Source organism: Liolophura sinensis, chromosome 7 (assembly GCF_032854445.1).
Source record: "Liolophura sinensis isolate JHLJ2023 chromosome 7, CUHK_Ljap_v2, whole genome shotgun sequence".
NCBI lineage: Eukaryota > Metazoa > Mollusca > Polyplacophora > Chitonida > Chitonidae > Liolophura > Liolophura sinensis.
Window position 1 is genome coordinate 26,873,898 of NC_088301.1, and position 15,748 is coordinate 26,889,645.

General features: G+C 38.9%; 1 protein-coding gene across 1 annotated transcript; it reads left to right on the forward strand.

Moving 5' to 3' along the window:
• The first annotated feature begins 2,135 nt into the window (after positions 1-2,135).
• On the forward strand, positions 2,136-13,205 carry LOC135471609 (probable dimethyladenosine transferase). The gene is made up of 12 exons (XM_064750900.1): positions 2,136-2,279; positions 2,593-2,666; positions 5,546-5,632; positions 6,834-6,895; positions 7,216-7,309; positions 7,922-7,971; positions 8,129-8,252; positions 9,659-9,751; positions 11,355-11,419; positions 11,755-11,818; positions 12,379-12,485; positions 13,013-13,205. Exons 1-12 carry the CDS (start codon positions 2,222-2,224, stop codon positions 13,053-13,055), a joined length of 921 nt encoding a protein of 306 aa, XP_064606970.1. The 5' UTR covers positions 2,136-2,221; the 3' UTR covers positions 13,056-13,205.
• Positions 13,206-15,748: the final 2,543 nt, after the last annotated feature.

The following is a 15,748-nucleotide window of genomic DNA, read 5'->3' on the forward strand; positions in this document are numbered from 1 at the left end:
TTTAGTGAATGAGAAATATCGGGTCCGGTGATTATTACTCATTAACAATTTTTGCTTGAATACTCGTATTCATACGAGAAGTGGTATGGGTCAGCCAAAAGCGGGGGTGGGGTGGGGGTGGGGGGTCACAATTTGTACCTATCGGAATATCTGAACGGTGTATTCCACTTTTGCCAACTACTTTTGTTTGAAATAGAAATGTGGAGTTGGCGAAAGTGGAATGGAAGGTGAAAGTCACATCACAATAGACAGATTATCCGGATTAAATCAGATAAAAACAGAGGGGTTCTATGCAGGGGGGGAGGGGGGTATTTAAATTACTAATATTTTTTTAAGCTACAAGATATTACAGTTCTCCAAGATGTAGAAAATAGGAGGCACGATCAGCGCATTGAGTTACGGAGATTTCACCATCTGAAAGTCTCTGATTCATTTCTCTCAGGTTCTGGTCAAGAGTGCCATACTTCCTCCGTTTTGGGGCGACAATGGCTCCATGCTGCAACTGGACAATTTTCATTTCTGTCACCGCCTGTTCTCTTTTAATTATATGAATATATTCATCTAAATTTGGATGGGCTTTTCCGGCCAGTGAATTGAGTATGTGATGTCATCCTTCAAGGGCGTTGTTCGTTCTCAGGTCGTGGTTCCCGTGATGGTTCCAGACTTCTATATCCCATATACCCCTTCCATCCATTGTTCGGTTATATAGTCCATAAATCGATTATACATTTGTCTGATAATGGAGCTTCAGATATGGCATGCAACCACACTTCTTCAATTTCATCTTTGGGAACGAGGGGTATAACAGCTGATCGCCTTATAAGTTTCTTCACACCACAGTCGTTCTAGTAAATACATATCCCAGGGATTAAAGCTATGAGTACCAGGAAATTAGACATATTGTTGAGTCTGAAGCGGTTTGCTGAGAAAAGGAGTTTCACTGATCAAGGACAAATATAAAGAATACACGGAATAAATTTATTTATTTATTTGATTGGTGTTTTACGCCGTACTCAAGAATATTTCACTTATACAACTGCGACCAGCATTATGGTGGGAGGAAACCGGGCAGAGCCCGGGGGAAACCCACGACCATCCGCATGTTGCAGACAGACCTTCCCACGTACGGCCGGAGAGGAAGCCAGCATGAGCTGGACTTGAACTCACAGCGCACGGAATAAATACATGAGTATATACATGTCAGCAGTATATATAGGCCTTGTGGTATTAAACTGTCCTTTTCTTGATGTTAGCACTACAAATCTTCTGGAGAAAACCGGACGTCCTTGAAAACAAAATATCGCCAAAAATGAGAATGTATTTCAGTATCTTTGCGGGCTTTTTTTTTAGTCCTGGACCAACCACTGGGCACTTATTCACGTTTTCACAAAACCCCTTACAATAATACAAAGAAAAAAAGAAAGAAAAAGTACTTGTACCAGTACCCACCTTTCACAACAAAAACTGCCAGTCTGAGTGATCCAAGTGCGAAATCGTGCATGCATGGAGTGTGAAAATTAACGGCGGCAGATTTTTTGCTCCGATAAAGTTAAAGGCTGCCTTGACAGACGAATTATACTTACTCAGTTCAGTATGGAAATCGGATTGGCCTGCAAATTGTGGCAAAGTAAGCGGTTGGACATTGTTGCTGAAAAAATAACACGTATTACAGCCGCGTTATATCAGTCATCATAGTAAAGGGTTTTTTCTCTTCTTGTTTCTGTGATGACGTCATTATTCCATAATATTTCGTTATAAACATCCAAGTCATCTGCTTTCCTAACATTTCTCCAAGAGGACAATATAACCTAGTAAAATTCGGGTAAATCAACTTTCATACGATCATAATTTCAAATTAATAATAAAGGCAATCCAACATCTTTATCAAAATATTTTCAAAGCCATTAATTTCCAAAAGCTTTGCTTTATCATCAAAATATCTACGCAGCCATGTGAACTTTAATACTTGAGAATGTAAGTTAAAGTTTCGAGCATTAATATCACCTAAAAGTTTGCCTTTGTATAACTTGAATAACACACGCAATTCTTTGGGGGCTTTACCCTCGGTAGCAAGAGCTTGCTTATTACCTCCCTTGTTTTGTCGGTCTTCTGTCCCGATGGAATTACAGGAAACATTGACACACGTGTGGTGCACTCGTTGTGAAAGTCCGTTGGTTTTATACTTATTCTCGTAGCTAAGTGTTAAACTAAGCAAACCAAAATGCCAAAAGAAAAGGTTGCTAAAAAGAGCCGACAACATCAACAGGTTCAGAAACAAGGTAAGTCTGTAAATATGCTGATATCATTCATTCATTGATAGGTGACAGATGGTACAAAAAGGTTATAGTGGGACCAGATTACGATATCTAACGTTGAAGTTGGATTTTCAGAAGTTAACAGTTGAACTCTTCATCCCACGACAATACTGCTGTCTCAGTAAAGATGTCGCGACGTAAATCGTGGTTGGTTCAAGATAATAAATCAAAATCAAATGAATTCAGTCATAGAAAATTTTGGGCCAGTTTAGGCATTTATATACTGCTCTTATATACACTCATTGTTCGTATGTACGATTCACTTTGTTTCTTACAGGGATAAACTTTAACCGTGACTTTGGACAACACATCTTGAAGAACCCCCTGGTTGTCAATAGTATGGTTGAAAAGGTAGGTGTGATGATCAAGGTTCCTAGTAGTTTGCCAAATCAGACAATCCACTGAAATTAACATTTGACGACTTAACCTCACGAACCATGTGACAGTTTCAAAAACAAAAAGAAAATACCTACGTGGGTATCTGCCTCTGTTGCTAAAAAAAAAACTTTGCCAGGCTTCAGTTTGAAACATATTGATAAATCAAGTAATTTTATCAGCATCCTGTCAAAAAATGAGTCCTCTGATCTCTTTAAAACTGAAACCATCTAAAAATCATAACCCAAACGGAACCAGCCTGTGCATTACAAAAAAAACGAAAGGCACTTGACTCTGAACTCTATCATGTTTTATTATTATAGAGTGACATAAACAGTTGCAGAGACAGAAATAAGCTCAGTCGGCGTTTCAGGCGGGGTCTCATGTGTTCACTCAGGCATCAGTGAGACAGGTGGGGGCCTCTCGCAAACTAACGTAGATAAAAGTCATTATTTTACGGTAGTTGCAGTGGTGTAACTTAATTTTTGTTGGCGCCAGCCATCAGGGCAGCCTGCAGTTCAGGTGAAGCTGCCCTCAGAGGAAAGGGCCAGCCATCAGGGCAGGTAATAGCCTTAATTTACCTGCACACAGCCAGTGTTCAACAGTCAAATATTACCAACTAAAATGCCTTCAACAGAATGGATAAAGAATGAAGCACAAGCATAAGGTATATTATATAAATTGATCAGTCTCCTGTCTTGGTCATACTAGTTCAGTTAAATTAAATGCTGAGGTCTATGATTTTCAACAAATTCAATATTTACCTGGCTCAACGTTTAATCGTTGAATTAAAAAGCCATTTTTAGGTCCATTCCACAAGGCACTTTGCGGAACGAAGTGGGCATTTAAATCCACTTTGTAACGGCTGCACACGCCAATTTCTGGTGTGCATTAAGGAGAACAGGACCTTTTTTATCACTTCTGCAACTATATCCATTCCCGAGTCGAAACATTGATGAAATCCACAGAAATATTTCCTTCTCCCTTGTCAAAATAACTTTGCGCTGTCATGGCAAGTCGGATGTACTTAAATCTCAGAACCATTTGCCAAAAGACACGGAAATCAACCCAGACAAGACAAGACGACAAAACCAGTCTTAAATGACAACTAGTGATGATTTCATCAGTTATCATGAATGTAGAATAGAAAGAACAATTTGCCGAGTCAGTTGATTCTAAAGGTCCCAGTCAAGGCTTGCAGATTTCATCTGCACATCTGCTTCGTTATCCATGTTTTCTGTCTGTGGCCTCAATCCAGATTTTGGATGCACCCAATGCTTCGCGCATGCACACCATGATATTGAAAAGAAAAGAAAAGAGTCAACATCTTATCAGGTTTTCTGCATATAACTAGTCTGAAATTGATTGAAACTTACTGGAATGATCGAAAAGACCCTTCTCTTCTCAGTCCTCACCAGAAATCAGCGTGTGCCGCTGTTTTGGAATGGATTTATCAGCTAATTTTGTTCCTCAGAGTGCCTACATTACGAATTGAGTATCAGAAATTGTTGAAAACAGACCTTAAGGTTTAATTTAATTGAATTGTGGTCATACAACCTATTGTGATCAGATGAGAGAGAAGCGGTAGTTTTACCTTTGTTTGGATTTTTCGGAGCAATGTTTGTTAGAAAATGGTGCATGCTGCAAAATTGCAGCTTCTCATTAGCAACGGACTTGATGTTAAAAATACAAACTCTCCTGTGCCGGACTTCTCCCACTGAATGTATGCATCGTGGTTACCAGACCGCAAGGAACCGAGTTACGGAGAACACAGAAAACTTCCTCACCCATTGGCGGAACTCTTGTGTGGCAAAACCACGTTTGTCAAGCTAACAACAACAGAAGAGTGAAAGGGTAACGCGTGACATCCAATGGACATTGCGAGTTAAATTTATTTGTAAAGGAGAAAATTTGTATCGAGAAATGAAGGGCAGGCTACGCGAGCCTGTAACACACTCTCAGCGATTTTTGCCTGCATTTGGCCTGCGGGCAGGCAGTAAGTTGCACCACTGAGTTGCTAGATTGAATACCCATCTGTCTGTTGGTTAAAGTGAAATCACATCTTTCAGCTGCGTTAGTTTGCGAGAGCCACCACCTTGTCTCGGCTAAATCTGCGTCAGCGCCTGAGACCACTAAAATGCCGATAGGGCTTATTGGTACAGAATTTCGCACAACTTATTAATTTGCGTCTGAAGCTTTCCGCAGCATCATTTGACATTACAGCCTAACACAATGCTCGGCGATCTGTTGTGCTTAATGGCGGCTCCAAGCGCTGACTAGGTTGGCAGTTGTATACCACAGACACATTGTCTAACAGAAATCTGGACTTGAGACATAATTCTTAGAAAGTTTATTTTGATGCCCAATACATCAACGGAATTACAGTGGAACAACAGTTGAAAATTTGGCAACATGAAAGGCAAAACCAAGTATATTTCCATTTAAACCTATGCACAATTTCCCTAACATTTCCTACTGCATGTAGTTAGTTTATTTGGACAGTAATGACACGCCTAGTGTATTATAGAAGTTTGACACCACAACCCACTCTATTAAGCCCGCAGTGTTGGTTATACACTGTGATCTCTGATAAAATTCTCAGATGCTTGTAGAGGTGTTTAGTCATGAAGTTGGTTACCTTCCACCAGTGTGGCACACCCACTGAGCGTGATCTATACGGGGTGAAAATCTGTGCATCACATACTCACCAAAGGTCAGTGGTTTACTTCGAGATCTCAACTTTCTTTCCCTCCGTGCAACTGCACGCTTGATATACACGTATGAGCAAAATATTCTTGAATTCAAAATTAAATATCAATTTAATTTAATTTAAACTTTACCTTTTATCTCCACAGGCAGCACTACGGCCCACAGACGTGGTGTTGGAGGTGGGGCCTGGTACTGGAAACATGACCGTTAAATTACTTGAAAAAACAAAAAAGGTAAGAACATGTCAGGAGCAGAAATGTGTTTTTGCTATAAACATAACTGGAGGCAAAATTCTTGGAAAGCTTAATTTGATAGCAAATACTTAGACAGAATTACAGTGAATTGAAATGTGAAAATTTTATTAAATTTAAAACATTAAGAATCAAAACTCTGTTTAATTGTGACAATTAGCTTTATGAGTCACTGTCAGTCGGTTTATTGCTCCTTCAGTTTGTCTGATTTTTTTTAACATGAACCATTCACTTAAACGATGGGCCTGTGTGTAAGATGACGTAAAACTTGCCTGTCCGAGACAGATGATTAACAGACATCAATTTTGCAACTTTTCTCATAAATCGTTACATCATTGTGCTATAACTTGGACAATGTTAAGAAAAAAAGTGAGGAGAAATATGACTTAAAAGGTTTCAGAAAAGAGGCCTCGATGTTATAAATGAAAAAATATCTCCATTATATGACAGTGCCATACAGAAGTGCTAGATACAGGGGTTCGAGATTATGTGCATTTGTATATGGGATTATTGTAATTGACAAAATTAAAGAGCCTATACCAGAGATGTTTGGCAACAAATCCATCAATTTCAGTCTAAATGAAATCAAAATTTTGCAATTATTTTAGCATATCCCAGGTAAATAACCTTTCACAAGATGTCAGCCTTGTCAGAGCATGTGCTATCATTCAAAATGGGTGATAAAGTATCTAAAATTTATAACATGGGTTCTCACCGATGCAGTCACTGTGATTTCAAGTCCAGCTTATGCTGGCTTCCTCTCCGGCCATATGTGGGAAGGTCTGCCAGCAACCTGCGAATGGTCGTGAGTTTCCCCCGGGCTCTGCCCAGTTTCCACCCACTGTAATGATGACTGCCGTCGTATAAGTGAAATATTCTTGAGTATGGCGTAAAACACCCATCAAATAATAAATAAATAAATAAATAAATATAACATGGGTCACTTTATAACTTTTTCATATTTTAGAGTTACTTTAACAATATAAATAGTGCAGGTACGAATCTGATATTTGTTATAATCTTAACCATTCTTGGTAAATAGAGAAAATATGATTTGATTAGTGAATATAGATTTTCTGCCAAAACTCTCCTTGACTGTCTCTACAGTGTCATGCTTGACTTCATGTGGGATGTTGCAGCTGCTGTGAATTTGCTCTGTTCTTATGAATTATTCTCTATTTAGGTTGTGGCTTGTGAGATTGACCCCAGGCTTGTGGCTGAACTTCAGAAACGTGTTCAAGGAACGTAAGTTACATGCTTTATCAACGTTGTATTTTGAAAGATTTGAGTTTGTTGAGTTGCACAAGATAGATGTGTTGGGAACATCACTATGCAACATATACTTAACCAGGTCCAAATACAGCTTTTGAATTTCAGTATACAAATATAGAACAAAATAATAAAAAGATATTTTTGAACTATTGAAATATATGGAATATTTAATAGCAATTTAAAACCTTTTTTTTTGTCCAAAATATTAATTAATTAATGCATGTGAAATCAAATCTAATTATAATGCAAATGAGATATGGGTATTTATGTTACATCTTCTTCCCCCCATTCAGTCCAATGGCCACCAAACTCCAAGTCATGGTCGGTGATGTGTTAAAAACTGATCTTCCCTTCTTTGATGTGTGTGTGGCAAATTTGCCATATCAGGTAAACAAACGTATATTGCTGATTTGATATTAAGTGGGGTCAGTCAGCAAGCTCTATTTTTTGTGCCATAAGTCGTCTAGATATGGTCCAGTTTGAAGAACATTTTACATGTTAACTTTATGGAACCTCATATCATGTATTCTCATTTGTATCCGAGTATGAACTGCTCCAAATATTGTTCTATAGTTATAAAATTTTGTGTTTAAGCTCATTATTTGTAACCTCATGTCACCTCTAAAAACCATTCTGATCCATGTATAAGTTTTGCATGCTTAATGATTGCAAATCTGATCCATGCATAAGTTTTGCATGCTTAATGATTGCAAATCTGATCCATGCATAAGTTTAGCATGCTTAATGATTGCAAATCTGATCCATGCGTAAGTTTTGCATGCTTAATGATTGCAATGATTCTTATTGGCTGTTAGTGTGTGTGGAAGAATTGTATCGAGCAAATATTGTTCGACTTGACCACGCAGATCAGATTTTGGAACTAGTTTCAAAATTTGATCTACGAGGTTGTGTGGCCATAAACCAAACCCATTTTTAAATATTTATTGTTCGTTATTAGTTCATTGAATTTGCTTGTAAATTTATTTTTTGTTTCCCCAGATTTCATCCCCTTTTGTATTCAAACTTCTACTTCACAGACCATTCTTCAGGTGAGCATACTTCCTTGTCTAGAAAGGATTAGTGAAAGCAACGGTGGTCCTGATATTGCCAGAATACTTAATAATTTGATCTAATTATTCATTGCATACATGTATGTTTGAGCATGACGCTCCTGACTTTTGAAGCTGTTTGATTTGTTCTTGCCAGGTGTGCAATCCTGATGTTCCAGAGAGAGTTCGCTCAGCGTCTGGTGGCCAAACCTGGCGACAAGTTGTACTGCAGACTCTCTGTAAACACACAGCTTTTGGCCAGAGTGGATCATCTGATGAAGGTGAGTTGTACTGCAGACTCTCTGTAAACACACAGCTTTTGGCCAGAGTTGATCATCTGATGAAGGTGAGTTGTACTGCAGACTCTCTGTAAACACACAGCTTTTGGCCAGAGTTGATCATCTGATGAAGGTGAGTTGTACTGCAGACTCTCTGTAAACACACAGCTTTTGGCCAGAGTGGATCATCTGATGAAGGTGAGTTGTACTGCAGACTCTGTGTAAACACACAGCTTTTGGCCAGAGTTGATCATCTGATGAAGGTGAGTTATACTGCAGACTCTCTGTAAACACACAGCTTTTGGCCAGAGTTGATCATCTGGTCAAGGTGAGTTACACGTGCTAGCGCTGCACATTTACCCAGGAGCCTCCCACCAATGTGAGTTCAAGCCCAGCTCAAATGCTGGCTTCATCTCCGGTCATATGTGGGATGGCCTGCAAGTAACTTGCGGATGGTTGTGGTTGTTACCTTTCTTGAGTATGGCGTAAACACCAATCAAATCAAATCGAACGAGGAAAGTGGGTTGTACTGTAGACTCTGTATCCATACATCTTTTGGATGAAGGCGAGTTATACTGTAGACTCATGGCCATAGTTGATTATCTGATAATAGTGAGCAGTACTTTGCCATAATAGTGAGCAGTACTTTGCAGTAATAGTGAGCAGTACTTTGCTGTAATACTGAGCAGTACTTTGCAGTAATAGTGAGAAGTACTTTGCAGTAATACTGAGCAGTACTTTGCCGTAATAGTGAGCAGTACTTTGCATTAATAGTGAGCAGTACTTTGCCATAATACTGAGCAGTACTTTGCTGTAATAGTGAGCAGTACTTTGCAGTAATAGTGAGAAGTACTTTGCAGTAATACTGAGCAGTACTTTGCCGTAATAGTGAGCAGTACTTTGCAGTAATAGTGAGCAGTACTTTGCCATAATACTGAGCAGTACTTTGCTGTAATAGTGAGCAGTACTTTGCAGTAATAGTGAGCAGTACTTTGCAGTAATGGTGAGCAGTACTTTGCCATAATACTGAGCAGTACTTTGCTGTAATAGTGAGCAGTACTTTGCAGTAATATTGAGCAGTACTTTGCTGTAATACTGAGCAGCACTTTGCAGTAATAGTGAGCAGTACTTTGCTGTAATAGTGAGCAGTACCTTGCTGTAATAGTGAGCAGTACTTTGCAGTAATACTGAGCAGTACTTTGCACTGTCAGGGGACATGCAGCTTCTTCATCTGAGCTTCTTCATTGGAGTTCTTCATCCTGTGCAGTGTTATTATAGTGTAGGCTACATAAGTAATCAAACAGAAAACTTTTAGCACAAGTTGATTACCTGATAATAGTACATGTAAATGCTTTGCTGTCACATTAATATACTTATATATTTTAATTGCCGTGCTTGTATGTCATCAGGTGGGAAAGAACAACTTTCGCCCTCCTCCTAAAGTGGAGTCCAGTGTGGTCAGAATAGAACCCAGAAATCCACCTCCTGCAATCAATTTTCAGGTAAAGCGTATAAATTTAGGCTCCTAAAGACTTTTGCAGTTTTCCCAGTTACCCAAAGTTGTTAGGAAAATTTGTTTGCAAAATTTTGGGGGTCAAGTTTGTGACTGTGTTATGTTGAAGCGTGTGTTGTAATGAAGCGTGTGTTGCAGTGAGGTGCGTGCTGTGATGAAGCATGTGTTGTAATGAAGCGCATGTTGTAATGAAGGGCATGTTGTAATGAAGCGCATGTTGCAATGAAGCATGTGTGGTAATGAAGCGTGTGTTGTATTGAAGCATGTGTTGTATTGAAGCATGTGTTGTATTGAAGCGTGTGTTGTGATGAAGCGTGTGTTGTAATGAAGCGTGTGTTGTAATGAACTGTGTTATGAGGGAGAAGTGCACATGTACACAAAACATAAAGCTAACTTGCCAAAATGTAAAGTGTAAGAAAGGTTGTAACAACGCAGATTCTCTCCTGTGATTTGTCCATTGAGGGTTTAACCTGTCACTAGTTTGGCTGCAAGTCTTCCAGCAACCTGCGGAAAGTCGTGGGTTTCCACCAGGCTCTGCTGGGATTCCTCCCACCAAAATGCTGGCCACTGTCGTATAAGTGAAATATTCTTGAGTACGGCGTAAAACACCAAATCAAATAAATCAATAAATAAATAGTTTGGCAGCAGCTTTAGGTCAGGAACCTTTGTCATGTATGTGGGATAGGGCAGAGATTTTTTGGGGGCTCTGTTTGGTTCTCACTTTTGTCGTATAAGCGAAATATTCATATAGCATTGAACCCCAGTTAGAGTAAATAACGAAGAAATAAAGACTTCTTTGCTGAACTACAAAGGTTAGGCCAGGCACTGAGAATTGATAGCCTGTATATTGCGACTGAATGGGGCATTATGTCTTGTCTCTTTAGTACAGCATTCCAGTGATTTAAAGGAGAAGAAATTTTAAATATCAAATAAATACCATTGAAAAGAGTATGCATTTCCTTGCATGTGCATACCATAAAAAAATTCTATGAACTTCAACTTAATAAATTATAAATAAAATCAGCACCAAAATCTGCTGTGGGCTTCTCCATTTTGCCTAAGAACTAGTCCTGAAGTCTTCTGTGCTAGGAGGAGAATTTCTGTTGGAAACCACCGAAGTGCAGTTCGTACGTTTCTGGTAGAAAATGTACATGACATGCCAACCGCTTTGGTGATTTCCGCTTGACAATCCTGAAACCGGAATCTTGGACGTAGGTTCCGAGTTTACACGAATAAGCCAGCAGTTTTAATGACTCTCATTGGTTGAGAGGCAACACACATCCAGCATAAATTGCAGGGTGTTAAAGATTGAGGACGCGATGGACTCAGTGATTTATGCCAGCTTTGCTGTTTTCAGGCTTTACGTGTATGGCGAGGAAAAATCACAAAATTATGCAGCAGGCACCATCGGATAGAAAAAAAATGTGCTCTTTTCAGCCTATAGTGCCATTTTTAAAATTTTCTTCTCCTTTTAAGGATAGTCAAGATGTCAGTGCTTAATCAAGTATCTTGGAGATGTGACGGAAATTAGGTTGAAGGTCAGTCAAAATAAATCTTACCGATTTCTTTTTCTCGCTTTATGTCCACAACAGGAATGGGATGGCTTGTTAAGGATATGTTTTGCCAGAAAGAACAAGACCATTGGAGCAGCTTTCAAGTAAGTGGTTTACAACATTGCTAAAGGTTTCGCATAGTCTCACAAACAAAAACATTCAAATGTATAGAAGCCTGTTTTAAGCCGAGTTAACATTTTAATTGGCCCATTCCTTGAAAATTTTTACCAATTTAATGTAATTAGTTGGTATATTTGTCTACTGTGTGCATGATTACTTACCTCTGGAATCTGTGGCTCTCTGTAGCTCTCGTATTTATTCAACGTCATATACATAGGTCTTGTTTGAAACTATTTACGTGGAGTGATTGAAGATACACTTGGAGCTGCACGATTAATAGATGTTTTAATATTATGAAATGAACTTTGGTTTCTTGCAGGTTCTCCTCTGTGTTGGATTTACTGGAGAAAAATTACAAAGTCCACTGTTCTGTGAAAAACATAGTACGTTGAACATATACATGTAGTTTGAGTGAGTGAGTTAGTGCTTGGGGTTTAATGTAGTACTCAACAATTTTTCAGTCATATGACGACGAAGGAATCTTTAGGGTGCATGTACGTGTAATGTGCCTCCTTGATGTAGGACGGTTTTTGCTGCACTGTGGCGTACTTTTACCCTGGCTATATAGTTGAGGGGCCGCAAAGGTGGGACAGTAGTATCCGGAACGTCTCCACAATGGTTAATCAGTTTTAGCATTTAACACAATTTAATGTGAAAATGATATTCAAAAGAAAATGTATAAAATATGATTAAGCTTGATTTAGCACCAATGGGAGTTAATTGTCTATCTCATGCTGGCTTCCTCTCCGGTCATATGTGGGAAGGCCTGCAAGTAACCTTGGCTAGGTTTTTTCGGAATGGTTGATCAGTTTTCGCTTTAAACACAATTTAATATGAAAGTGATATTTCAAAAGAAAATGTATAAAACATGATTTAGCTTTGTTTTTTCCATAATATAGTTGGCTCCTTGTTCACATGCATTTCTCTTGTTTTTTTGTACTAGCCTATTGCAGCAGATTTCAACGTTAAAGACAAAGTGGAGGAACTCCTTCAGAAAAATGGTACCGACAAAAAACGAGCAAGGACAATGGACATTGATGATTTTATATCGTAAGTATGATGATTTTATATCGTAAGTACTTCGTTAAGCTTAAATTCATTTTGTGACCAGGAAATTTTTAGATTCCATAACTTTCACTGTCAGTAGGGTGACAGTACATGGTACGTGGTGCTCATTGGGTTATTTTTGTAGTCACATGTTTGTACAGCCAGCTTGTACAAATGTGTATGTCATATATGGGAAAGTCCATCATTACCTGGCCAAAGATTGACGGTTTTATCCAGTTGACATTTTTGTTTCCTTCACCCGTTAAACTGACGGCCATCGAAGTACAAAATTCTCCAGTATGGCGTTAAACATCAAATAAAAAGATAAACTTAATATCTGTTTGAATCCAGCACTTGGTAGCTGAGCTGCATTCAGATGTTACAAGTTTGTCAGTAGTATGGGTAATCAGTTCACTGAACATAAAAGCGGGTCATATTGCTTTGTTAACTGCTACAGACAGCTAAGAGACATATTTACAAAATTCGGAAGCTCATGGACGCCGATGTATGTAAAACATTGTGTGTTTCAGATTACTACACAGTTTCAATGTAGAGGGATTCCATTTTTCCTGATCCAAATCCGAAGACAATTTCCAAAATCACCGCGGTAATTATAAAACAATGGCTTGTGTTGACCTGGATCTTTCCCCACTAATTCGAGCCTATTCACAATGAAGGTTGGCAGAAATGATTGGTCCTGTATCAGATCACATGATCCACACTGTCTTCTGTTGGCTCTGTGCCAAGTGAGAGCTGTGGTCATAGCCACACCTGATCTAGTTCCAGATTTGCGCGAGACCACACCATACTGCAGTTTTCACTGGCCGAATATCGTTAAGGCTGTGTCTGTCAAGTGAGAGATGTTTTCGTTGTTCCACCTATTTAACAAGGAAAAGACCATAGCAAACTTGTAGACAGTGAGAGGACAGCGTTTCAGTTTTTAGTATTACACATTATGGTGATCTTTAATCACCCGTCAAATGACGAAATAAACAGGCATGCTTCTCCATTTCTTTTTGAAAGTACTGTAAGCAGAGATTTCTGTTTTCACGGTCACAGAATGTATCATATTGTAAAGAAAGACAAATGTTTAAAAAAATATTTGTAAGCAATGGGAATGTTGAATTGAAAAATGTCGAAGTGAAAAAAGAATAGAAGTGCACCTCCATATGCTGGCAAGGTCACCTCAGTGCCAAGAAAGTTGTCCTGTTCTCACAAGTAACCTCCATGTGCTGGCAAGGTTACCTCAGTGCCAAGAAAGTTGCCCTGTTCTCACAAGTAACCTCCATGTGCTGGCAAGGTTACCTCAGTGCCAAGAAAGTTGCCCTGTTCTCACAAGTAACCTCCATGTGCTGGCAAGGTTACCTCAGTGCCAAGAAAGTTGCCCTGTTCTCACAAGTAACCTCCATGTGCTGGCAAGGTTACCTCAGTGCCAAGAAAGTTGCCCTGTTCTCACAAGTAACCTCCATGTGCTGGCAAGGTTACCTCAGTGCCAAGAAAGTTGCCCTGTTCTCACAAGTAACCGCCGTATGCTGGCAAGGTTACCTCAGTGCCAAGAAAGTTGTCCTGTTCTCACAAGTAACCGCCATGTGCTGGCAAGGTTACCTCAGTGCCAAGAAAGTTGTCCTGTTCTCACAAGTAACCTCCATGTGCTGGCAAGGTTACCTCAGTGCCAAGAAAGTTGCCCTGTTCTCACAAGTAACCGCCATGTGCTGGCAAGGTTACCTCAGTGCCAAGAAAGTTGTCCTGTTCTCACAAGTAACCTCCATATGCTGGCAAGGTCACCTCAGTGCCAAGAAAGTTGTCCTGTTCTCACAAGTCACCTCCATATGCTGGCAAGGTCAACACTCACTGTCAAGTTGTGTGCATCCCAAACTATCTCCTCACTGATGGAAAGTAAACTTACTTTCAAAGCTGGCGTGGCTCATCGAGAGAGTGTCCTATTGTAAAAGTCATGAATATTCATGTGTTTTTAATACAAAGTTACATATATACCAGAATATTCCATAGCCTTAAGCTATTTCAGATGATTTGAATCAATCAAAGCTCCTATTTTATCAGTTTATCTGTTCTAAGCTCTGAACATGTTCATAAGTTGATTCTTATAAAATTTATGCAAAGTGTTGTAAAAAAAAATTCAAACGGCTAAAATCATTGAAGCAGAGAACTAAGCATTCATTAGTTTTACTTGCCAGAATCTGCTGTAGGTTAATGTTTTATGGACAACCAACTGTTCTTTGTCTGAAATATGAAGTTATGTTTTTGTTCAGTGTATAAAATGGATAAAAGTCATTATCCGGCATATTTTGTAAATAAACGTACATGTACCATGTAAATACATTATGAAAGACATTTGGAGATTTGGTGTTGCTTTCTTGCTTTGTGTTGCGATTTGAAGGAAAAGTTGGTAGATCTACAACGTACTTGAACGTATTTCACCTACTGTAATTTTTCAACCTTTTTGCATGTTTGCAAGGTGTTTCTTCACGCATATTCTGAAAGCATTATTCAGTGTAGACTGATAAAATCATGTTTTTTTTTTTACATATTTTTGTGAAGCTGTGAAATTAGCCAATCCAACCAGTGTGGTTTTGTCTCCAAAATCAAAACTTCAAAAATGTGCACAAAATGCACTGAAAGTTGCTCTTTCATATGCTAAAAAGGTTGAGGGATTAGGGTAGATTTTTTACTGTGTGGAGGAAAAGGGATTTTGTGGAGCAAACTACTAACCTTTGCTTAGTAAACATTATTATTATTATTATTATTATGAGACTAGGAATACCCGATGGAATTGAGAATGCCATTAAACACAAGGCAAAGTATGTGAGTTTTGTGTGCGGTAGATGTGTGCAGAAAAAAGATTTTACATCCTTTTCTGTGGAGAAATTCTCCCAGCTTAATGAGATTTGGCATCCTTGTTCTGCGAATATTGCGTGACTAAGTGGTTTATAGATTTATTTCCTTGATGTTCTGTTTCATTTATCTGAATGCATTTCAAGTTTATTGTTGGCGGAATCAGCTGCTAGAAAACCACTGCACCTCAACAAGTATGTGGCAAACTTTCTGACTTGAAGCCACAGTTGATCCTCTTGGAGCAGATTCAGTCAAATGACTGGATTTGGTTAAGAGCTTGTCACGTGGTCTGAGGGATGACTCATTAAGCACTCGGCCAGCATGAACTTTATGTGATTATTCAACAGAAAAACAACTACTTTTTGCAAAGCTGACACATACACGTATACGTTCCACTAGCATATATTTTCACC